The 25,212-nt window shown below is 51.9% G+C and overlaps 1 protein-coding gene and 1 long non-coding RNA gene across 11 annotated transcripts in view; both read left to right on the top strand.

Annotated features, from left to right (window-relative positions):
- Positions 1-15,239, top strand: part of GRIK5 (glutamate ionotropic receptor kainate type subunit 5) — a 51,323-nt gene extending 36,084 nt beyond the window's left edge. For 3 of the 10 annotated variants that reach the window (XM_074533853.1, XM_074533860.1, XM_074533859.1), the window contains 8 exons: positions 2,571-2,680; positions 4,082-4,211; positions 4,397-4,440; positions 7,731-7,896; positions 11,452-11,677; positions 11,769-11,897; positions 12,914-13,035; positions 14,096-15,239. In XM_074533853.1, the coding sequence (XP_074389954.1) occupies positions 2,571-2,680; positions 4,082-4,211; positions 4,397-4,440; positions 7,731-7,896; positions 11,452-11,677; positions 11,769-11,897; positions 12,914-13,035; positions 14,096-14,587 (1,419 nt within the window). In that variant the 3' untranslated portion in view covers positions 14,588-15,239. Of the gene's footprint in view, positions 1-2,570; positions 2,681-4,081; positions 4,256-4,396; positions 4,441-4,561; positions 4,606-4,942; positions 4,987-5,106; positions 5,151-5,282; positions 5,327-7,730; positions 7,897-11,451; positions 11,678-11,768; positions 11,898-12,913; positions 13,036-14,095 lie in introns of all 10 variants that reach the window. The other 7 variants (XM_074533862.1, XM_074533854.1, XM_074533855.1 and 4 more) reach the window with 6 other exon arrangements.
- A 6,425-nt stretch (positions 15,240-21,664) lies between these two features.
- LOC141727349 (uncharacterized) lies at positions 21,665-24,073 on the top strand. The gene is made up of 2 exons (XR_012578384.1): positions 21,665-22,313; positions 22,943-24,073. It is a non-coding gene; the product is annotated as an uncharacterized LOC141727349 (long non-coding RNA).
- Positions 24,074-25,212: the final 1,139 nt, after the last annotated feature.

The raw sequence follows: 25,212 nt of genomic DNA, 5'->3' as shown, positions 1-25,212 counted from the left end.
TTTTTTGGGGTTTTTGTAGGGTTTTTATGGGTTTTTGGGTTTTTTTGGGTTTTTTGGGGTTTTTTGTAGGTTTTTATTGGGTTTTATGGGGGTTATATCAGGTTTGGGGTCTGGGGTCTGGGGTTTGGGCATCAGCATCCTGTACCGCGTGCACATGGTGAGATTTGGGGCGATTTTGGGCTTTTTTGGGGTTTTTATGGGTTTTTGTAGGGTTTTGGGTTTTTTGGGGTTTTTTGTAGGTTTTTATTGGGTTTTATGGGGGTTATATCAGGTTTGGGGTTTGGGCATCAGCATCCTCTACCGCGTGCACATGGTCAGTTTGGGGCGATTTTGGGCTTTTTTGGGTTTTTTGGGGTTTTTATGGGTTTTTGGGTTTTTATAAGGTTTTATGGGAATTTGGGATCTGGGATTTTGAGTCTGGGGTCTGGGGTCTGGGGTTTGGGCATCAGCATCCTCTGCCGCGTGCACATGGTCAGTTTGGGGCGATTTTGGGCTTTTTTGGGGTTTTTATGGGGATTTTGGGTTTTTATAGGGTTTTTATAGGGTTTTTATAGGATTTGGGGTTTTTTTGGGGTTTTATGGGGATTTTATGGGGTTTGGGCATCAGCATCCTCTGCCGCGTGCACATGGTCAGTTTTGGGGCGATTTCGGGGATTTTTGGGGTTTTTGTAGGATTTTGAGTTTTTTGGGGGTTTTTTGGGGTTTTTTGTAGGTTTTTATTGGGTTTTATGGGGGTTATATCAGGTTTGGGGTCTGGGGTTTGGGGTTTGGGCATCAGCATCCTCTGCCGCGTGCACATGGTGAGATTTGGGGCCATTTCGGGCTTTTTTGGGGTTTTTATGGGCTTTTATGGGTTTTGGGGTTTTTTTGGGTTTTTTTGGGGTTTTTTGTAGGTTTTTATTGGGTTTTATGGGGGTTATATCAGGTTTGGGGTCTGGGGTTTGGGGTTTGGGCATCAGCATCCTCTGCCGCATGCACATGGTCAGTTTGGGGCGATTTTGGGGTTTTTTGGGGTTTTTGTGGGATTTTTGTTGATTTTGGGCCATTTTGGGTTCAGTTTTGGGGCTGTTTAGTGCCAGTTTTAGGGTCAGTTTTGGGGCTATTTCTATTTATTTTGGGCTCAGTTTAGGGTCAGTTTTGGGATTGTTTTCTCTCGGTTTTGGGGTCAGTTTTGGGGTATTTTTATGTTGAATTTTGGGTCAGTTTTGGGGTAGTTTTGGGGCAGTTTTATGTCAAATCTAGGGTCAGTTTTCTGTTGGTTTTAGGGTCAGTTTTGGGGCTATTTTCTATTTATTTTGGGGTCAGTTTTGGGGTAGTTTTGGGGCAGTTTTATGTCAAATTTAGGGTCAGTTTTGTGTCAATTTTAGGGTCAGTTTTGGGGCTATTTTGGGTCAGGTTTTTGTCCATTTTGGGTCATTTTGGGGCAGTTTACTCTCAGTTTTAGGGTCGGTTTTAGGGCCAGTTTTGGGGTCAATTTTGTGTCAATTTTGGGGCAGTTTTGTGTCGGTTTTAGGGTCAGTTTAAGGTCGGTTTTGGGACAGTTTTAGGATCAGTTTTGGGGCAGTTTTGGGTCAGTTTTAGGGTCAGTTTTGGGATTGTTTTCTCTCGGTTTTGGGGTCAGTTTTGGGGTATTTTTATGTTGAATTTCGGGTCAGTTTTAGGGTCAGTTTTGGGGTAGTTTTGGGGCAGTTTTATGTCAAATTTAGGGTCAGTTTTGTGTCGGTTTTAGGGTCATTTTTGGGGCTATTTTGGGTCAGGTTTTTGTCCATTTTGGGTCATTTTGGGGCAGTTTACTCTCAGTTTCAGGGTCAGTTTTAGGGCCAGTTTTGGGGTCAATTTTGTGTCAATTTTGGGGCAGTTTTGTGTCGGTTTTAGGGTCAGTTTGAGGTCGGTTTTGGGACAGTTTTAGGATCAGTTTTGGGGCAGTTTTGGGTCAGTTTTCTGTCGATTTTTGTTCATTTTGGGGTCAGTTTTAGGGTCTGTTTTGCATCAGTTTTCTGTCAATTTTGGGTAATTTTTGGTCATTTTTGGGTCAGTTTTAGGGGCAGTTTTGGGGCACTTTTGGGTCTTTTTTTTGGTGGATTTTGGGTCATTTTGGGGTCAGTTTGGGGTCAGTTTTAGGGTCAGTTTTGGGGCACTTTTGGGTCTTTTTTTGCTGGATTTTGGTTCATTTTGGGGTCAGTTTTGGGTCAGTTTTGGGGCTATTTTGGGTCAGTTTTTTTGGTGGATTTTGGGTCATTTTGGGGTCAGTTTAGAGTCAGTTTTAGGGTCAGTTTTGGTGCTATTTTGGGTCATTTTTTTGTGGATTTTGGGTCATTTTGGGGTCAGTTTTGGGTCAGTTTTGGGGCTATTTTGGGTCATTTTTTTGGTGGATTTTGGTTCATTTTGGGGTCAGTTTTGGGACTATTTTGGGTCATTTTTTTGTGGTTTTTTGGGTCATTTTGGGGTCAGTTTAGAGTCAGTTTTAACGTCACTTTTGGGGCCGTTTTGGGTCAGTTTTCTGTGGATTTTGGGTCAGTTTGGGGCGGTCTCCGGGCCCAGCGCGGGGGTCTCACTCGGCGTCCCCCCAGGGCCGCAAGCCGGGGTATTTCTCCTTCCTAGACCCCTTCTCTCCGGCCGTGTGGCTCTTCATGCTCCTGGCCTACCTGGCCGTCAGCTGCGTGCTCTTCCTGGCCGCCAGGTGAGCGGGGACGCCCCAAAACGGGGCCCAAAAGTGGGGAGAGATGCCCCAAAATATGTCCCAAAATTTGGGAGGGGACACCCCAAAAAATGGCCCCAAAAATAGGGGAGGATGCTCCCAAAACAGGGCTCAAAAATGAGGGGGGGACGCCCCAAAACGGGGCCCAAAATTGGGGGGGATGCCCCCAAAACAGGGCCCAAAAATGGGGGGGATGCCCCAAAAACAGGGCCCAAAAATGGGGGGGACGACCCAGAAACGGGGCCCAAAAATGGGGGGAGATGCCCCAAAAACTGGGCCCAAAATTGGGGGGGATGCCCCGAAAACGGGGCCCAAAAATGAGGGGGGGACGACCCAAAAATGGGGCCCAAAACTGGGGGGAAATGCCCCAAAAAAGGGGCCCAAAACTGGGGAGGCACGCCCCAAAAACGGGGCCCAAAATTGGGGAGAGATGCCCCAAAATATGTCCCAAAATTTAGGAGGGGACACCCCAAAAAATGGCCCTAAAAATAGGGGAGGATGCCCCCAAAACAGGGCTCAAAAATGAGGGGGGGACGACCCAAAAATGGGGCCCAAAACTGGGGGGAAATGTCCCAAAAATGGGGCCCAAAAATGAGGGAGCGACATCCCAAAAACTGGGCCCAAAAATGGGGGGAAATGCCTCGAAAACGGGGCCCAAAATTGGTTCAATGTGGTCCAAAACGGGTTCTGGGTGGCCCCAAATTAATTTAGGGTGGCCCCAAATTAATTGGGATTAATAGGGATGAGCCCCCATTTTCTCGGGGGTCCACCCCATCCCAGAGGGGGGGTCCCCACCTTTCCTGTCCCCCCCCCCCATTGCAGGCTGAGCCCGTACGAGTGGTACAACCCACACCCCTGTGCCCCGTACGAGTGGTACAACCCGCACTCACTTTGGGGCGGTCCCAGATGATTTTTGGGGCGGTCCCACAGGAATTTTGGGGGGGGTTCCAGATGAGTTCAGGGTGGTCCCAGACAGGTTTGGGGTGGTCCCAGATTATTTTTGGGTGGTCCTAGATTATTTTTAGGTGGTCCCAGATTAATTTAGGGTGGTCACAGCTGGGTTCGGGTGTTCCCAAATTAATTTTGGGTGGTCTCAAATGAGTTCGGGGTGGTCCCAGATTATTTTGGGGTCGTCCCAGACTGGTTCAAAGTGGTCCCAGATTATTTTTGGGTGGTCCGAGATTAATTTAGGGTGGTCCCATGCAAATTTGAGGCGGTTTCAAATGGCTTCAGATGGCCCAAATGACCCGAATTAACTTAGGGCGGTCCCAAATTAATTCGGGGTGACCCCCCAACAACCTGTGGGCCCGCCCCCCAGGACTCCCCCACTCCCCCCATCCCAGAGGGGGGGTCCCCACCGTTCCTGTCCCCCCCCCGTTGCAGGCTGAGCCCGTACGAGTGGTACAACCCGCACCCGTGCCTGCGCGAGCGCCCGGGGCTGGTGCAGAACCAGTACACGCTGGGCAACAGCCTCTGGTTCCCGGTGGGCGGGTTCCTGCAGCAGGGCGCCGAGGTGCTGCCCCGGGCGCTGTCCACACGCTGCGTCAGCGGGGTCTGGTGAGAAACCAAAAAATCCGGTGATTTTGGGCAATTTTGGGGGGTATATGGGGTGTATATGGGGTGTATGTGGGTATTTGGGGGGATTTGGGGGGTATTTGGGGGTATTTGGGGAGGGGGTTCCTGCAGCAGGGCGCCGAGGTGCTGCCCCGGGCCCTGTCCACGCGCTGCGTCAGCGGGGTCTGGTGAGAATCCCAAATTTTGGGGCATTTTGGGTCATTTTGGGGTGATTTATGGGGTGTATGTGGGTATTTGGGGGGTATTTGGGGGTATTTGGGGAGGGGGTTCCTGCAGCAGGGCGCCGAGGTGCTGCCCCGGGCCCTCTCAACACGCTGTGTCAGCGGGGTCTGGTGAGAAACCAAAAAATCCGGTGGTTTTGGGGTGATTTTTGGTGATTTTGGGGTGTATATGGGGTGTATGTGGGTATTTGGGGAGGATTTGGGGGGATTTGGGGTTATTTGGGGAGGGGGCTCCTACAGCAGGGCGCCGAGGGGCTGCCCCGGGCCCTGTCCACGCGCTGTGTCAGCGGGGTCTGGTGAGAAACCAAAAAATCCGGTGGTTTTGGGCAATTTTGGGGGGTATATGGGGTGTATATGGGGTGTATATGGGGTGTATGTGGGTATTTGGGGGGATTTAGGGGGTATTTGGGGGGATTTGGGGAGGGGGTTCCTGCAGCAGGGCGCCGAGGTGCTGCCCCGGGCGCTGTCCACGCGCTGTGTCAGCGGGGTCTGGTGAGAATCCTGAATTTTGGGTCATTTTGGGTCATTTTGGAGGGTTTATGGGGTGTATATGGGGTGTATGTGGGTATTTGGGGGTATTTGGGGAGGGGGCTCCTGCAGCAGGGCGCCGAGGTGCTGCCCCGGGCCCTCTCAACACGCTGTGTCAGCGGGGTCTGGTGAGAAACCCGAATTTTGGGGCATTTTGGGTGATTTTGGGGTGATTTTTGGGGTGTATATGGGGTGTATGGGGGTATTTGGGGGGGATTTGGGGGTATTTGGGGAGGGGGCTCCTGCAGCAGGGCGCCGAGGTGCTGCCCCGGGCCCTCTCCACGCGCTGTGTCAGCGGGGTCTGGTGAGAATCCCGAAATTTGGGTCATTTTGGGTGATTTATGGGGTGTATATGGGGTGTATGTGGGGTGTATATGGGTATTTGGGGGGGATTTGGGGAGGATTTGGGGGTATTTGGGGAGGGGGCTCCTACAGCAGGGCGCTGAGGTGCTGCCCCGGTCAGCGGGGTCTGGTGAGAATTTCGAATTTTGGGTCATTTTGAGTGATTTTTGGTGATTTTTGGTGATTTTGGGGTGATTTATGGGGTGTATGTGGAGGTATGTGGGGATTTGGGGAGGGGGATTTGGGGAGGGGGATTTGGGGGTTTTGAGGGGGTTTGAGGTGATTTCTGTGGGGTTTGGGACGATTTTTTAATTTTATTTCTCAGTTGATTTTTTTGGGGATTTTTGAGGTGGAGTTTTGGGGATTTTTGGGGCGATTTAGGGATTTTTGGGCTGATTTTTTGGGGAATTTTGGGATGGTTTTTAGGGTGATTTTTTGTGGGATTTTGGGTGATTTTTGGGGTTATTTTTGTGGTGATTCCTTTGCAGTTCGGGGTGGTTTTCTTTTGATTTTTGGAGCGATTTCTTTGGATATTTGTAATGATTTCTGAGGGATTTTTGAGGTGATTTTAAAGGGATTTTTGGGGCGATTTCTGTGGGGTTTGGAGCAGGCTTTTGTGGGATTTTTGAGGTGATTTTTTTAAATTTTTGGGGTCCTTCGTTTTGGATTTTTGGAATAATTTTTTTTGCATTTTTGGAGTAATTTATTTGGCTATTTGGAATGATTTCTGAGGGATATTTGAGGTGATTTTTAAGGGATTTTTGGGGCGATTTCTGTGGGGTTTGGAGCGGTTTTATTTTTTTTGGTGGGATTTTTGAGGTGATTTTTAAGGGATTTTTGGGGTGATTTCTGTGCTGTTTGAGGAGATTTTTTTTGGGAATTTTGGGATGGTTTTTTTAGGGATTTTTGGGGTGATTTTTGGGTTATTTCTGTGGGATTTTTGAGGTGATTCCTTTGCAGTTTGGGGTGGTTTTCTTTTGATTTTTGGAGTGATTTCCTTGGATATTTGTAATGATTTTTTAGGGATTTTTGAAGTGATTTTAAAGGGATTTTTGGGGCGATTTCTGTGGGCTTTGGAGCAGGCTTTTGTGGGATTTTTGAGGCGATTTTTAAAAAATTTTTGGGGCGATTTCTGTGGGGTTTGGAGCGGTTTTTTTGTGGGATTTTTGAGGCGATTTTTAAAAAATTTTTTGTGTCCTTTGGTTTGGATTTTTGGAATAATTTTTTTTGCATTTTTGGAGTGATTTCTTTGGCTATTTGGAATGATTTCTGAGGGATTTTCGAGGTGATTTTTAAGGGATTTTTGGGGCGATTTCTGTGGGGTTTGGAGCGGTTTTATTTTTTTGTGGGATTTTTGAGGTGATTTTTAAGGGATTTTTGGGGCAATTTCTGTGGGGTTTGGAGCGGCTTTTGTGGGATTTTTGAGGTGGTTTTTTTAAAATTTTTGGGGCGATTTCTGTGGGCTTTGGAGCGGCTTTTTTTCGGATTTTTGAGGTGTTTTTTTAAAATTTTTGGGGTCCTTCGTTTTGGATTTTTGGAATAATTTTTTTTGCATTTTTGGAGTAATTTCTTTGGCTATTTCGAATGATTTCTGAGGGATTTTTGAGGTGATTTTTAAGGAATTTTTGGGGCGATTTCTGTGCTGTTTGAGGTGATTTTTTTGGGAATTTTGGGATGGTTTTTTTAGGGATTTTTGGGGAGATTTTTTGTGGGGTTTTGGGTGATTTTTGGGGTTATTTCTGTGGGATTTTTGAGGTGATTCCTTTGCAGTTTGGGGTGGTTTTCTTTTGATTTTTGGAGTGATTTCTTTGGATATTTGTAATGATTTCTGAGGGTTTTTTGAGGCGATTTCTGCAGGCTTTGGAGCAGGCTTTTGTGGGATTTTTGAGGCGATTTTTTAAAAATTTTTGGGGCGATTTCTGTGGGTTTTGCAGCGGTTTTTTTGTGGGATTTTTGAGGTGATTTTTAAGGGATTTTTGGGGTGATTTCTGTGGGCTTTGGAGCAGTTTTTTGTGGGATTTTTGAGATGATTTTTTAAAATTTTTGGGGTCTTTCAGTTTGGATTTTTGGAATAATTTTTTTTGCATTTTTGGAGTAATTTATTTGGCTATTTGGAATGATTTCTGAGGGATTTTTTAGGTGATTTTTAAGGGATTTTTGGGGCGATTTCTGTGGGCTTTGGAGCAGGCTTTTGTGGGATTTTTGAGGCGATTTTTTAAAAATTTTTGGGGCGATTTCTGTGGGCTTTGCAGCAGTTTTTTGTGGGATTTTTTGGGGTCCTTCGTTTTGGATTTTTAGAATAATTTTTTTTTTAATTTTTGGGGCGGTGTTTTTGACGTTTCCGGTGGTTTTTTTTGGGGGGGCAGGTGGGCCTTCACCCTCATCATCATCTCGTCGTACACGGCCAACCTGGCGGCGTTCCTGACCGTGCAGCGCATGGAGGTGCCGGTGGAGTCGGCCGACGACCTCGCCGACCAGACCAACATCGAGTACGGCACCATCCACGCCGGCTCCACCATGACCTTCTTCCAGGTCAGCGCCCCGCCGTGCCGATCAATCCATCCGATCGATAATCGATCGATCGATCAGTCAACCCAATCCAACCCAACCAATCAACCCAATCCAATCGATAAACCCAATCAATCGATAAACCCAATCAACCCCAATGGCGCCATCCACGCCGGCTCCACCATGACCTTCTTCCAGGTCAGCGCCCCGCGGTGCCGATCCATCGATCTGATTGATCAGTCGATCGATCGATCGATCAGTCAACCCAATCCAACCCAACCAATCAATAAACCCAATCAACCCCAATGGCGCCATCCACGCCGGCTCCACCATGACCTTCTTCCAGGTCAGCGCCCCGCCATGCCGATCCATCGATCTGATTGATCAATCGATCCTATCGATCAATCGATCGATCGATCAATCAACCCAATCCAACCCAACCAATCAACCCAATCCAATCGATAAACCCAATCAACCCCAATGGCGCCATCCACGCCGGCTCCACCATGACCTTCTTCCAGGTCAGCGCCCCGCCGTGCCGATCAATCGATCTGATTGATCAGTCGATCGATCGATCGGTCAACCCAATCAATTAACCCGATCAATAAACCCAACCCGATCAATAAACCCAATCAACCCCAATGGCACCATCCACGCCGGCTCCACCATGACCTTCTTCCAGGTCAGCGCCCCGCCGTGCCGATCCATCGATCCGATCGATCCATCGATCCTATCGATCAATCGATCGATCCATCAGTCAACCCAATCAATTAACCCAATCAATAAACCCGATCAATAAACCAAATCAACCCCCACGCCGGCTCCACCATGACCTTCTTCCAGGTCAGCGCCCCGCGGTGCCGATCAATCCATCCGATCGATTGATTGATCGATCGGTCAACCCAATCCAACCAACCCATTCAGCCAATGAATCAACCCAATCCAATCGATAAACCCAATCAACCCCAATGGCGCCATCCACGCCGGCTCCACCATGACCTTCTTCCAGGTCAGCGCCCCGCGGTGCCGATCAATCGATCTGATCGATAATCGATTGATCGATCAGTCAACCCAATCCAACCCAACCAACCAGCCCACTCCAATCAATAAACCCAATCAACCCCCACGCCGGCTCCACCATGACCTTCTTCCAGGTCAGCGCCCCGCGGTGGCGATCGATCCATCCGATCGATAATCGATTGATTGATCAGTCAACCCAATCCAACCCAACCAATCAACCCATTCAGCCAATGAATCAACCCAACCCGATCAATAAACCCGATCAACCCCAATGGCGCCATCCACGCCGGCTCCACCATGACCTTCTTCCAGGTCAGCGCCCCATGGTGGCAATCCATCCATCCGATCGATCGATCGATAGATCAGTCAACCCAATCAATTAACCCGATCAATAAACCCAACCCGATCAATAAACCCAATCAACCCCAATGGCGCCATCCACACCGGCTCCACCATGACCTTCTTCCAGGTCAGCGCCCTGCGGTGGCGATCCATCGATCTGATTGATCCATCGATCGATCGATCGATCGGTCAACCCAATCAATTAACCCGATCAATAAACCCAACCCGATCAATAAACCCAATCAACCCCAATGCACCATCCACGCCGGCTCCACCATGACCTTCTTCCAGGTCAGCGCCCCGCCGTGCCGATCCATCGATCCCATTGATCAATCGATCCCATCGATCAATCGATCGATCGATCGGTCAACCCAATCAATTAACCTGACCAATCAACCCAATCAATAAACCCAATCAACCCCCACGCCGGCTCCACCATGACCTTCTTCCAGGTCAGCGCCCCGCGGTGGCGATCCATCCATCCGATTGATTGATCGATCGATCGATCAACCCAATCCAACCCAACCAATCAACCCAATCCAATCGATAAACCCAATCAATCGATAAACCCAATCAACCCCAATGGCGCCATCCACGCCGGCTCCACCATGACCTTCTTCCAGGTCAGCGCCCCGCCGTGCCGATCCATTGATCCGATCGATTGATCGATCGATTGATCAGTCAACCCAATCAATTAACCTGACCAATGAACCCAACCTGATCAATAAACCCAATCAACCCCCACACCGGCTCCACCATGACCTTCTTCCAGGTCAGCGCCCCGCCGTGCCGATCGATCCATCCTATCGATCAATCGATCGATCGGTCAGTCAACCCAATCCAACCCAACCAATCAACCCAATCCAATCGATAAACCCAATCAATCGATAAACCCAATCAACCCCAATGGCACCATCCACGCCGGCTCCACCATGACCTTCTTCCAGGTCAGCGCCCCGCCGTGGCGATCAATCGATCCCATCGATCAATCGATCGATCGATCGGTCAACCCAATCAATTCACCTGACCAGTCAACCCAACCCGATCAATAAACCAAATCAACCCCCACGCCGGCTCCACCATGACCTTCTTCCAGGTCAGCGCCCCGCGGTGCCGATCCATTGATCCGATCAATCGATCGATCAGTCAACCCAATCAATTAACCTGACCAATCAACCCGATCAATAAACCCAATCAACCCCCACGCCGGCTCCACCATGACCTGCTTCCAGGTCAGCGCCCCATGGTGGCAGTCTGTCAATCAATCAATCAATCAATCAGTCTGATTGATCAATCAACCTGATTGATCCAATCAACCAAACCAACCCAACCAATCAATCAACCCAATCAACCAATCAGCTCAACCAATCAATCAGCCAATGAATCAAACCAACCAATAAACCCAATCAACCGACCAATGAACCAAATTGATCCAATCAATCAACCAATCAATCCACACAATTGATCCAATCAATCAACCCAACGAATCAACCCAATGAATCAGTCAATGAATCAAGCCAATCCAACCAACCAATCAATCAATCAGCCAACCCAATCAACCAATCAATCCAATCAACACAATGAATCAACCCGACCAATAAATAAACCAAATCAATCAACCCAATCCATCCTACCCAACCCAACCCAACTCAACTCAACCCAATCCAATCCAACACAACCAAACCCAACCAACCCAACCCAATGAACCCAACTCAATCCAACCCAACTCAATCCAACCCAACCCAACCCAACCCAACACACTCAACAAAACCAAACCAAACCCACCCAAACCAATGCAATCCAACCCAACTCAATCCAACCCAACTCAATCTAACCCAACCCAACCAAACCCAACACACTCAACAAAACCAAACCAAACCCACCCAAACCAATGCAATCCAACCCAACCCAACCTGGGCCCACCCAACCCAACCTCGGTCAATCCATCCAACCCAACCCAACCCAACAAAACCCAACCCAACTCAACCCAACCCAACCTGGGCCCACCCAACCCAACTGAACCCAACGCACCCAAACCCACCCAACCCAACCAACCCCAACCCAATCCAGCCCAAGAAAACACAACCCAAGCCACTCCACCAACCCAATCCACCCAATCCAACTCAACCAACCCAACCCATCCCAACCCAACCCAATGACCCCGCCCCGGCCAGCCCCCCCAAAGCCCGTCTTCCCCACGGCCGCCCCCCCCGCCAGAACTCGCGCTACCAGACCTACCAGCGGATGTGGAACTACATGCACTCCAAGCAGCCCAGCGTCTTCGTCAAGAGCACGGAGGAAGGCATCGCGCGCGTCCTCAACTCCAAGTACGCCTTCCTGCTGGAGTCCACCATGAACGAGTACCACCGGCGCCACAACTGCAACCTGACGCAGATCGGCGGGCTGCTGGACACCAAGGGCTACGGCATCGGCATGCCGCTGGGTACGGCGGGGCGGGGCCGCGGGGGGCGGGGCTTGGGCGGGGTCACGCCCACCCTGGGAGGAGGTGGGACCGGCCCCCGTTGTCGTGGCAGGGTCGCCGTTCCGCGATGAGATCACGTTGGCCATCCTGCAGCTGCAGGAGAACAACCGGCTGGAGATCCTCAAGAGGAAGTGGTGGGAAGGGGGGCACTGCCCCAAGGAGGAGGATCACCGCGCCAAAGGTGGGCGTGGCCTCGGGGCAGTGGGGTGGGGTGGGTCAGTTGAGTTTGGTTCACCCAGGTTGGGTTGGGTTGGGTTGGTTGGGTTGCCCAAGTTGAGTTGAGTTGGGTTGAGTTGGTTTGAGGTGGGTTGGGTCAAGTTGGGTTATGTTGACTGAGTTGGGTTGAGTTGGGTTGGTTGAGTTCTGTCGGGCTGGGTTGGTTGAGTTTGGCTGACCAATTTAAGTTCAGTTGAGTTGCATTGAGTTGGGTTGACCAATTTAGGTTGGGTTGAGTTGGGTTGACTTTAGTTGACCATGTTTTGTTGGGTTGGGTTGAGTTGAGTTGGGTTGGGTTGACCAAATCAAGTTGAGTTGAGTTGGATTGAATTGGGTTGAGTTGACTTGGGTTGACTTGGGTTGGGTTGAGTTGCGTTGGGTTCGGGTTGACTTGGGTTGGGTTGGGTTGACCGAGTTGAGTTGCATTGGATTGGATTGGGTTGGATTGGGTTAAGTTGGGTTGACCAGGTTGGGTTGAGTTGGGTTGGGTTGTGTTGGGTTGACCAAGTTGTGTTGCGTTGGGTTGAGTTGGGTTGCGTTGCGTTGGGTTGAGTTGGGTTGGGTTGACCAAGTTGGGTTGCGTTGGGTTGAGTTGGGTTGTGTTGCGTTGCATTGGGTTGGGTTGGGTTGAGTTGGGTTGTGTTGGGTTGACCAGGTTGGGTTGCATTGGGTTGAGTTGGGTTGCGTTGGGTTGAGTTGGATTGGGTTAAGTTGGGTTGACCAAGTTGTGTTGGGTTGCGTTGCGTTGGGTTGAGTTGGGTTGGGTTGTGTTGCGTTGTGTTGGGTTGCGTTGCGTTGACCAAGTTGGGTTGCGTTGCATTGGGTTGAGTTGGGTTGCGTTGGGTTGCGTTGGGTTGGGTTGGGTTGCGTTGCGTTGGGTTGACCAAGTTGGGTTGCGTTGCGTTGGGTTGAGTTGGGTTGAGTTGGGTTGGGTTGGGTTGACCAAGTTGGGTTTTGTTGCGTTGACGGCGCCGCCGCCAGGGCTGGGCATGGAGAACATCGGCGGCATCTTCGTGGTGCTGGTGTGCGGGCTGGTCGTGGCCATCCTGGTGGCCGTCATGGAGTTCGTGTGGTCAACGCGGCGCTCGGCCGAGAGCGAGGAGGTGGGGGCGGGGCTTGGGGAGGGGGCGGGGCCTGGGGGAGGGGCCTGGAGGAAGGGGGATTTGGGGAAATTTGGGAGAAATTTGGGAGAAATTTGGGGGAATTCAGGAATTTGGGGGAAATTTGGGGAAATTTGGGTTAGGGGGTTTTGGGGAAAATTTGGGGGAGTTTGAGGGAATTTGGGTTTGGGAAATTTGGGGAAAAGTTGGGGGAATTTGGGGAAAAGTTGGGAAAATTTGGGTTGGGGGAATTTGGGGAAATTTGGGGGAGGTTGGGGGAATTTGGGAAAATTTGGGGGGACTTGGGGGGAATTTGGGGGAATTTGGGTTGGGGGGTTTTGGGAAAAATTTGGGGTAATTTGGGTTGGGGGAATTTGGGGAAAATTTGGGGGAGTTTGGGGAAATTTGGGTTGGGGGAATTTGGGAAAACTTGGGGGGACTTGGGGGGAATTTGGGGGAGTTTGGGTTGGGGGGATTTGGGGAAAAGTTGGGGGGAATTTGGGGGAATTTAGTGGAATTTGGTTTGGGGGGAATTTGGTGGAATTTGGGGAGGAGTTTGGGGGAGTTCGGGGGAATTTGGCTTTGGGAGAATTTAGTGGGGATTTTGGGGGCAATTTGTGGGGATTTGGGGCGAGAGATTTTGGGGGAGTTTTGGGGAGAGAGGTTTGGGATTTTGGGATGAATTTGGGGGGGATTTGGGGGAGAATTGTGGAAATTTTGGGGGCAGAGGTTTGGGGTCCTGGGGGAGAATTTGGGGTGAGGGATTTGGGGGAACTTGGGGAGGGAGGTCTGGGATTTTGGGGGGATTTTGGGGGGATTTTGGGGGAATTTGGGGTGAGGGATTTGGGAGAAACTTGGGGAGGGAGGTCTGGGATTTTGGGGGGATTTTGGGGGAATTTGGGGGAATTTGGGTTGGGGAGATTTGGGCGACTTTTGCAAACTCAGATTTGGAATCTTGGGGGGATCTCGGGTTCAATTTGAGGGAAATTTCCTCTGCAAACACCCCAGACCCAAAACCGCCCAAAAGGCCCCAAATCTCCCCAAATTTCCCCGATTTGCGCAGATCTCGCTGTGCACGGAGATGCTGCGGGAGCTGCGCCGCGCCGTCTCCTGCAGCCGCCGCCCCCGCGCCCGCCGCCGCCGCCGCCCCCACCCCAAATTCGGGGGTCCCGCCCCTCCCCCGCATCACCCCCATCATCCTCATCATCACGCGGGGGGCGGGGCTTCGGCGGCCCCGCCCCCCGCCCTGCGCGAGATGCGCTTCAGCAACGGCAAGCTCTACTCGGGGCTGGGAGGGGGCGGGGCGCACCTGGAAGGGGGCGGGGTCGCGGCGGGGGCCACGCCCACCGCGGCCCCGCCCCCTCCGTGCACGCACGTGCGGGTGTGCCCCGAGTGCCGCCGCATCCAAGCGCTGCGGGCCACGCCCCCGGCCCCGCCCAGGGGAGGGGCTGGAGGAGGGGCCGGGGGAGGGGCGGCCCCGCCCCCTCCGACCACGCCCAAGACGCCCCAGCCCCTCCCCCACCCGCCCCCTTCTGTGGAAGGGGGCGGGGAATGACCCCAGCAGCCCCGCCCACATTTTAAGCCCCACCCATTTAAGCCCCGCCCCACGTTTCAAAGCCCCTCCCCCCCCGCCTTGTGCGCCGTGCGCGCGGCGGGAATTGGGGGGAGGGGCCACGCCCCCACCCCAAAGCCCCTCCCCCCCGCCCTTATTTGGGTTTAGCCCCGCCCACATCGGATTTGAAGCCCCTCCCCCTCCCCCAAATTTGCACTGTGCCTTCCCGGGGTGGGGGAGGGGCGTGGGAAAGCCCCTCCCCCTCCTCAGCCCCGCCCCCGCCCCCCCACGAGGCCCCGCCCCTTCCCCCTCCGCCCCTCCCCCCCTCCCCAGAACGGCGCGGGGGGCGGGGCCGGGATGGGGGAGGGGCTGAGGGGGGAGGGGGCGGGGAGGGGGGCGTGGCGTTCTTAATTAATTAATTATTCTAATTAATGGTTTGGCTTTGATTTTGGGGGGGGGAGGGGTTCGGGTGTTGATTTTTTGGGGATTTTTTTTGGGATTGTTTTTGGGTTTTTTTCCCGGTTTTTTGGATTTTTTTCCGGAAATTTCCCCCTCTCGGTTCGGGGGGGGGACGGGGTTGACGTCATCGCGCGCGCGCCCCTCCCCCCCTTAATTAAAAAAAAAATTAATTAATAAAAACCCACCTGGACTTTTACGAGGAGTGTTTGTGAGTGTCCTTAAAATTGCCCGAATTCGCCCCAAAAAATAAAAATAAAAATGAAAATAAATAAAAATAAAAATTAAATAGTGTTATAATAAAAATTAAAATTAAAAAAACTAAATCCTAAAAGAAAATAATATAAAAATGACAATAAAAATAAATGTAAAAATAAAAACAAAAATAAAAATAAAGTAATATAAAAATAAAAATAAAAGTAAAAATAAAAATAAAAATAACAATAAAAATAAAAATAAATAAAAAATTTAAAATTAAAAATGAAAATAAATTTAAACGTTTCGCCGCCGGGGGGTGCCGCAGGAGCGCGCGGGAAGCAGCGCCGCGATGCAAATGAGATGCAAATGAGATGCAAATGAGCGGCGAGTTCAAAGGGACCTTTCAAGGTCACCCCGCCCCCACCACGCGCTGGGGGGGGGGGCGTTGCCATGGAAACCAGACGTGACGTCACCGGGGACACCGCGCGCGCGAGGAGCCGGGGGGGGGGGGGGGGGGGGGAGGGAAGGAAAACACCCGGAAAAATAAAAATAATAAAAATAATAAAAATAAAAAATAATAAAAAAATAAAAGTAAAAATAAAAAATAATAAATATAAAATAAAAATAAAAGTAAAAATAAAAAATAATAAATATAAAAACAATAAATAAAATAATAAAGTAATAAATAAAAAAGGAATCCCTCCCCCCCTAAAATAAATAAAGCCTGGGAAAACCCCCCAAAAATAAACCCGGGACCTCCCCAATAATTAAATAAATAAATAAACAAATAAATAAATCCGGGAATTTCTCCCCAATTATTTTACCGGGAACGTCTCTCCAGTTTCCCGGGAAGTTTTCCTAATTTCCGCGGATTTCTCCCCAGTTTTTTCCCCTGGAATTCTCCCCAATTTTCAGGGAATTCTTCCCCAATTTCCCCAGATTTTCCCCCAGTTTTTCTCCAATTTCTGCCCAGTTTTTCCCCAATTTCCCTGGAATTTCCCCCCTTTTTTTTTCCAGATTTCTCCCTATTTTCCCCTAATTTCCCCCAATTTCTCCGGGGATTTCCCCCACCCATTTTCCCCCATTTTTTTCCCCAGATTTTCCCCCAATTTCCCCAGATTTCTCCCCAATTTTTTTCACAGATTCTTCCCCAATTTTCCCCCAAGTTTTCCCCAGATTTCTCCCCGATTTCCGGGAATCTTCCCCAATTTCCCTGGGATTTTCCCCAATTTTTCCCCCAGATTTCTCCCTAATTTCCCGCATTTCTCCCCAAATGTTTTCCCATTTCCCCCAAATTTTTCCCAGATTTATCCCCAAGTTTTTTCCCGATTTCCCCCCCGAATTTTCCCTATTTCTTTTCCCGACATTTCCCCAGATTTCTCCCCAATATCTCGCGACTTCCCCCTAATTTTTTTCGCAGATATTTCCCTATTCCCCTCCCCATTTTTTCCCATTTTCCCCAGTTTTTTTTCCGGGATTTTATCCCAATTTCCCTACATTTCCCCCCCAATTTTTCCCCCAATTCCCTCCCCCATTTTCCCAGAATTTTTCCCAATATTTTCCAGAATTTTCCCCATTTTTCCCCATTTTTCCCCCCGGTTTTTCCCCATTTTTCCCCATTTTTCCCCCATTTCCCCCATTAAATTTATTATTTTTTTGGGGGGTCTCCCCGTTGGTGGGGGAGGGGTCGCGGCCCCGCCCCCGTTTCCAAGGTCGCCCCCTCCCCGCCGTTGCCATGGCGACGCCGTTGCCAGGAGCGCTCGGGGCGTTGCCATGGAGACGGCGCGAGGATGCTGCGGGATGGGGGGGGGCGGGATCGATAATTGGGGATTGATTAATTAATGGGGGGGTTAATTAAGGGGGGGTCTTGGGAGGGGCTAAATGGGGGGAGGGGCTGAATTTTTTTGGGGGGAGAAATTTGAGGTTTTGGGGGGAAAAAATTTTTTTTTTAAATTTTATTTTGGGGGTGTTTGATTTTTTGGGGATTTAATTTTGGGGGGGTTGTGGTTTTTTTTAGGGCTTTGATTTTTTTGGGGGAGTCTCATTTTCGGAGGGGGATTTAAATGGGGGGGGGTCTTATTTTTTGGGGGTTTAATTTTGAGGGTGTTTCGATTTTTTTGGGGGGGAAATTTTGGGTGGATTCCTGCTATTTTTGGGAGGGTCCTATTTTTTTGGGTGGGTTTTCTGACATTTTTGGGAGCCCCGATTTTTTTGGGGGGGGCGTGTCCCAATTTTGGGGGCGGGGGGTTTCAGTTTTTGGGGGGGGGGTCACTGCGTCTTTCCGCCCGCATTGCGGTGGGGGGGGGGGGCGCTGCTTCAATTAATTCCCCACCGCTAATTACAGCCATTAATTAACCCCCGATCCTTGGGGTGTGTTTAATTACGGGGGGGGGGTCCCCGATGAAATTTGGGGGGGGGTCGCATTGGGGTGGGGGAGGGGCAGCTCCGCACTGCGCCACCAACGGGGGGGGGGGGGAGGGGAGGGGTTAAAAACAAAAATTCCCGATTTTAATTAAAGGAAAAAAATCAAAATTTAATTATCGGGGGGGGGGATTGAGGGTTAATTACAAGGGGGTTTAATTAGGGGGGGGGGTCGCCGGAATTTTCCGTCCCCTCCCATCAATTTATTTATTTTTTAATTATTTTTAATTATTTTTAATTTTTTTTTTTTCTTACCCTCCCCTGTCGGATTTAATTAAGGGGGTCCGGCTTTAATTAGGGGGGAGTCCAGAATTTTCCACCCCCTATTTTATTTTATTTTATTTTATTTTATTTTATTTTATTTTATTTATTTTATTTTATTTTATTTTATTTTATTTTATTTTATATTTTATTTATTTTATTTTATTTAGTTTTTTTAAAAATTTTCTTCCCCGCCAATCGGATTTAATTGGGGGGGGGGGGTCGCCAGAATTTTCCACCCACCCCCAATCAGTTTTATTTATTTATTTTTATTTATTTATTTATTATTTTTATTTATTTATTTATTTTTCCTCCCGCCCCCCCCCCCAATCGCATTTAATTAAGGGGGTCCGGTTTTAATTAGGGGAGGGGTCTCCAGATTTTTCCATCCCCCCCCCCCAATTAATTTTTTTTTTAATTATTTTTAATTTATTTTAGAATTTTTAATGGTTGTTTTATCCCCCTCGCCCCAATTCGGATTTAATTAAGCTGGCGTTAATTACGGGGGGGGGTCCCCAGAATTTTCCACCCCCCCCACGGTCCATTTTTAAAAATTTATTTTTAATTTATTTTATAATTTTTAAATTTTTTTTTTTTCCTCACCCCCCCCCCCAATCGGATCCGCAGTAAAAGGGGCGTGGCTTCCCGCGGGCGGGGGGAGGGGCCGGCGCTCCCTGATTGGTCGGGCCCCCCCCCCGCGCGCCCCCCCCGCTCCCATCTCAGCCCCGGCGCTCCCGCGCCCCCTCCCCAGAAGCGCCGCAGCCGCCAACGGGGGACGGGACCCCCCCCCCAAAAACCCCTCCGGGACCCCCCCCCCAAAAACCACCGGGACCCCCTCCCCCCCCGCCGGCGACCCCCCCCCGGGGACCCCCAGACCCAAATCCGGCCCCGCCCCCCCCCCGCGGGGAGCAGCGAACGGCGCCAAGATGGGGGTAAGGAGGGGGGGGAGGGGAATTTGGGGAGGGGCGAGGGAGGGGGGGGAATGTGACGGGGGGGGGGTGGTTGGAAATTGAGGGGGGGGGTCCTGAAAATTGAGGGACGGGTCTGGAAATATGAGGGGGGGGGTCTGAGAGGTCAGGGGGGGTTTGGAAATGTGAGGAGGGGGCTCGGAAATGTGAGGAGGGGGTCCTCGAATGCGAGAGGGGGTGGGAAATTGAGGGGGGGGGGTCCTGAAAATTGAGGGAGGGGTCTGGAAATGTGAGGGGGGGGGGGGACCGGGCAAATGGGGAGGGGGCTGATAATGGAGGAGAGGGGCTCAGAAATGTGAGGGGGGGTCCGGAAAATTGTGGAGGGGTCCCGAAAATTGAGGAAGGTCTGGAAATATGAGGGGGGGGTGTCTGAGAGGTCAGGGGGGGTTTGGAAATGTGAGGAGGGGGCTTGGAAATGGGAGGGGGGGGGGGTCCCGGACAGGTGAGGGATGGGGGGAATTTGGGGAGGGGGCTCGGGGAGGGTCCTGACAGATTAAGGAGGGATGGAAAATTGAGGAGGGGTCTGAGAGAGGAAGAGGGGGTGGAAAATTGAGGAGGGTCCTGAAAATTGAGGGGAGGGGTCCTGACAGGTGCAGGATGAGCGTGCAAGGGCCGGGATGAGCGTGCAAAATGCAGTGGGCGTGCAAGGCGCAGGGGGCTGGAAATGGGGCTGGGGGCTGCGAAAGGGGTCCGGAATGAGTGTGCAAGGGTCTGGGTGGGTGTGCAAGGGGTCTGGGTGAGTGTGCAAGGCACTGCAGTGGGTGCTGCAGAGGGAGAGGGCGCAGGGCTGCAGTGAGCGTGCAAGGGGCTGGGATGGGTGTGCAATGGTCCGCAATGAGCGTGCAAGGGAGGCCGGGATGGGCGTGCAATGGTCCGCAATGAGCGTGCAAGGGGGGCCGGGATGGGCGTGCAATGGTCCGCAATGAGCGTGCAAGGCTTTGCACCGGCGTTCGAGGTTTGGGGCAGGCGTGCAAGGCTCAGGGTGGGCGTTGCAAGGGTCTGGAATGAGCACGCTCGGGGATCAGGGTGGGCGTGCAAGGGGCTGTAACGAGCGTGTGAGTGTCTGGGGTGAGTGTGCAAGGGACAGGGTGGGTGTGCAAGGGACAGGGACGGGTGTGCAAGGGACAGGGTGAGTGTGCAAGGCTTTGGGTGGGTGTGCAAGGGACAGGGTGAGTGTGCAAGGGACAGGGTGAGTGTGCAAGGACAGGTGTGAGGTGTGCAAGGCGCCGCCGCGGTGCCGCAGGGGCGTGCAAGGGACGGGGCTGGAAAGTGCTGGAAGGTGCTGGCGGCGTGCAAGGGACAGTGAGGGGACACTGAGGGGACATGGAGGGGTGTGCAAGGTGTGCCAGGTGTGCCAGGTGTGCAAGGGACGGCAATGGGACACTGAGGGGACACAGAGGGACATCGAGGGGACACAGAAGGAACATGGAGGGGGACAAAGAGGGGGACATTGAGGGGACACCAAAGGGGACATGGAGGGGACAGTGAAGGACATTAAAGGGGGGCACAGAGGGACATTAAGGGGACACTGAGGGGACACCGAGGGGACAGTGAGGGGGACATGGAGGGGACACACTGGGGACACAGAGGGGACATTAAGGGGGGATAAGGAGGGACATGAGGGGGACACCGAGGGGACAGCGAGGGGACATTGAAAGGACACAGAGGGGACACTGAGGGGGACAAGGAGGGGACAGGGACAGGACAGGGAAGGGGACATTGAGGGGACACAGAGGGGACAAGGAGGGACATTGAAGGGACACAGAGGGGACACTGAGGGGACATTAAAGGGGGGCACAGAGGGACATTGAGGGGACACAATGGTGACACATTGGGGACACTGAGGGGACATGGAGGGGGTCAAGAAGGGGATACAGAGGGGGACAATGAGGGGACACGTTGGGGACACGTTGGGGACACAGGTCCCGGGCTGCCAGGCCCCCCCCCAGCCATGACGCGGCTCCTGCGTCACCCGGGGTGCACACGCGTGTCACCAACGTGTCACCAAACGTGTCACCAACGTGTCACCGATGTCCCCAATCGTGTCCCCTCAGTGTCCCCGAGGGCGTCACGAGCGTGTCCCGCGGTGTCCTGCTGGTCACGAGTGTCCCTTGCGTGTCCCCAGGCTTGTCACGCACGTCTCCAGCCTGTCCCCGGCCTGTCACGGGTGTCCCCCGCGTGTCCCCGATTGTGCCACCAGCGTCCCCTCAGCGTCCCCAGGCTTGTCACGCATGTCCTGAGTGTGTCACGAGTGTCCCCGAGCTTGTCACGAGTGTCCCCCGCGTGTCCCCTCGGCCTCGGCCCTGTGCCAGCGGCACCACCGGGCTCCGGATTCCCACGGCCGCACATCCCGATGTCCCCAAATCCCACAAAAAACGCAGAAAAATGTTCCCCAAATCCCTGTCCCCAAACCCCCATGTCCCCAAATCCCTGTCCCCAAACCCCCATGTCCCCAAACCCCCATGTCCCAAATCCCCTGTCCCCAAACCCCTGTCCCCAAAACCCCTGTCCCCAAACCCCTGTCCCCAAACCCCCATGTCCCCAAATCCCTGTCCCCAAAACCCTGTCCCCAAACCCCTGTCCCCAAACCCCCATGTCCCCAAACCCCCATGTCCCCAAATCCATGTCCCCAAATCCCTGTCCCCAAACCCCCCATGTCCCCAAACCCCCATTGTCCCCAAATCCTGTCCCCAAATCCTGTCCCCAAATCCTGTCCCCAAACCCCCATGTCCCCAAACCCCCATGTCCCCAAATCCTGTCCCCAAACCCCCCTGTCCCCAAACCCCCATGTCCCCAAATCCGATGTCCCCAAATCCTGTCCCCACAAACCCCATAAAAACCAGGGAAAATGTCCCCAAACCCCGATGGTGTCCCCGTGTCCTTGTCCCTGTGTCCCTGTCCCCACCCTGCTGTCCCTGTCCCTCTGTCCATCCCTGTCCCTGTGTCAATCTGGGTGTTCCTGTCCCCGTGTCCCCTGTCCCTGTCCCCACCCTGGTGCCAATCCCCGATGTCCCCAAACCGTGTCCTTGTCCCTGTCCCTGTGTGTGTGTCCCCATCCCTCTGTCCCTGTCCCTGTGTCAATCTCAATGTCCCCAAACCGGTGTCCCTGCCCCTGTCCCTGTCCCCAAACCCCGATGGTGTCCCGTGTCCTTGTCCCTGCCCCAGCGGCCTGGCCGGGCCCTGAGGCCCTGTCCCCATCCCTGTGTCCCTGTCCCTGTGTCCCTCTGTCCATCCCTGTCCCCATCCCTGTGTCCCTGTCCCTGTGTCCCTCTGTCCATCCCTGTCCCCATCCCTGTGTCCCTGTCCTCTGTCCCTGTCCCCACCCTGGTGCCAATCCCGATGTCCCCATGCAAATCCCAATGTCCCCAGACCCCGATGGTGTCCCCGTGTCCTTGTCCTGTGCCAGCGGCCTGGCTGGGCCTGAGGCCCTGTCCCCATCCCTGTCCCTGTCCCTGTTCCCACCCTGGTGCAAATCCCGATGTCCCCAAACTGTGTCCTTGTCCCTGTCCCTGTCCCCATCCCCATGTCAATCCCCTTGTCCCCAAACCCCGATGTTGTCCCCATGTCCTTGTCCCTGCACCAGCGGCCTGGCCAGGCCTGAGATCCCTGTCCCCATCCCTGTGTCCCCTGTCCTTGTCCCTGCGGCCTGGCCAGGCCCTGAGGCCCTGTGTCCCCATGTCCCCCCTGTCCCTGTCCCTCTGTCCCTGTGTCCATCCTGGTGCAAATCCCGATGTCCCCAAACTGTGTCCTTGTCCCTGTCCCTGTCCCTGTCCCCATGTCAATCCCAGTGTCCCCAGACCCCGATGATGTCCCCATGTCCTTGTCCCTGCGCCAGCGGCCTGGCCAGGCCGCAGGGCCCTGTGTCCCCATCCCTGTCCCTCTGTCCCTGCTGTCCCTGTGTCCATCCTGTCCCTGTGTCCATCCCTGTCCCTGTGTCCCTGTCCCCTGTGTCCATGCTGGTGCAATCCCGATGTCCCCAAACTCTGTCCCTGTCCCCAAACCCGCTGGTGTCCCCATGTCCTTGTCCCTGCGCCAGCGGCCTGGCCGGCCTGAGGCCCTGTCCCCATCCCTGTGTCCCTGTCCTTGTGTCCATCCCTGTCCTCCTGTCCCTGTGTCCATCCTGGTGCAAATCCCCATGTCCCCAAACCGTGTCCTTGTCCCTGTCCCTGTCCCCGTGTCCATCCCTATGTCCCCAAATCCTGATGTCCCCAAATCCTGTCCCCCCAAACCCCATCAAAAACAGGGAAAATGTCCCCAAATCCCTGAGGCCCTCTGTCCCCAAACCCCAATGTCCCCAAACCCCAATGTCCCCAAACCCTGATGTCCCCATGTCCCCATCCCCGTGTCCATCCCGATGTCCCCAAATCCCGATGTCCCCAAATCCCGATGTCCCCAAATTTTGACGTCCCCATGTCCCCAAACCCTGATGTCCCAATGTCCCCAAATTTTCATGTCCCCAAACCCCGATGTCCCCCTGTCCCCTTTGTCCCCCTGTCCCTTTGTCCCCCTGTCCCCATCCCTGTCCCTGTCCCCATCCCCAGCCCTGAAAAATGGGAAAATCCCATTAAAAACAGAGAAAAAAAATATTAAAAAAAAATTTTATATTTCTATTTCTATATTAATATTTATATTCCATAAAAAAATGGAAGTCCATTAAAAAATGGAAGTCCCATAAAAAAATGGAAATCCCATAAAAACCAGGCAAATTCCATAAAAAAGGAGAAATCCCATTAAAAATAAAGAGGGGAATCGCATAAAAAAAACCAGAGAAATCCCATAAAAAATCAATAGAGGAAAATTCCCTGAAAACAGGGAAAATTCCCCCAAAATAGGGAAAATTCCCCAAAATAGGGAATTTCCTCCGAAATAAGGAAAACCCCATTAAAAACTGAGAAACCCCATTAAAAAATGGGGGGAAACCCATAAAAATTAAACAGGGAAAATTCCCTCAAAAATGGGAACTTCCATCCCCCAAAAATTTGGAACTTCCACCCAAAATGGGACCCCAAGAAAAATCAGGAAAAATCCCCCCAAAACTAAAAATCCCTTAAAAAACCAGAAAATCCCCCCAAAATAAGAATTTCCCTCCCACAAAAATGGGAATTTCCCTCTCATAAATGGGAATTTAATCTCCAAAAATGGGAATTGCCCCAAAAAAATGGGAATTTCCCCCCCCCCCCAAAAATGGAGAACGCGCCAGAAATTGGGAATTTCCCTCCCCAAAAAATGGGAATTTTCCTCCCCCCAAAATGCGAATTTTCCACAAAAATGGGAATTCCGCCTCCAAAATTGAAAATCCCCCCCCCCCAAAAAAAAATTTGGGGTCCCCAAAAATGGGTGAGGAGAAAAAAAAAAAACCAAACCCAAAAGACAAAATTTTTTTTAAAAACCCCAAAAAAATTTTAAAAAAATTAAAAAATAACCGCAAAAAAAAAAAAAAAAAAAAATCCGAATTTTGGGGAATCCCCTCCCCCCCATTTTTGGGGTCGCCCCTCCCCCTCCCCTCCCCCCCCCTTTTCCCACGCGGCCCCTCCCCCCCCGCCCCTCCCCCCCCTTGGGGATTAACGGGGAGCAGATGGGGTGGGGGAGGGGCGGGGGGTGGGGGAGGGGCCGGGGGGATTCCGCCCCTCCCCCACCCTCAAATCCCCCCCGCCCGCTGGGGGAGGGGCTGGGGGGGGGAATTTTGGGGGAAATTTTGGGAATTTTGGGGCGAATTTGGGGGGGAAATTTTGGGGGAAATTTTGGGGATTTTGGGGGAAATTTTGGGGGAAATTTTGGGGGATTTTAGGGGGGGTCCTGGGAGGGGATTTTGGGGAAAATTTGAGGATTTTGAGGGGAATTTGAGGATTTTGGGGGTATTTGGGGGATCCTGGAGGGGATTTTGGGGGGAATTTGGACAAATTTGGGGATTTTGGTGTCCCAGGGGGGATTTGGAAGGGGTCTCTGGATTTTTCTGTTTTTGGGGTTTTTTTTGGGTTATTTTGGATCTCGTTTTTGGGGGTTTTCAATGTCATTTTTGGGGGATTTCAATGTCATTTTTGGGGGATTTCTGTGCTGTTTTTAGGGATATTTTGAGGTATTTCTCTGCCATATTTTGGGGTGGTTTTGGGTTATTTCTCTCCCATTTTTGGGGTGATTTTGGGGTGGTTTCTCTCCCTTTTTTGGGTCATTTCTCTGCCGTTTTGGGGTGGTTTGTCTCTCAGTTTTGGGGTATTTCTCTCCCATATTTTGGGCATTTTTTGGGGTGGTTTTTTGCCATTTTTGGGGTATTTCTCTGCCATTTTGGAGGGGGTGTTTTGGGTTATTTCTAGGTCATTTTTTGGG

The sequence above is a fragment of the Zonotrichia albicollis genome, unplaced genomic scaffold (assembly GCF_047830755.1).
Source record: "Zonotrichia albicollis isolate bZonAlb1 unplaced genomic scaffold, bZonAlb1.hap1 Scaffold_115, whole genome shotgun sequence".
Classification (NCBI taxonomy): Eukaryota; Metazoa; Chordata; class Aves; order Passeriformes; family Passerellidae; genus Zonotrichia; species Zonotrichia albicollis.
The sequence above is the reverse complement of the archived record's forward strand: the minus strand, read 5'-3'. Positions and strand labels throughout refer to the sequence as shown.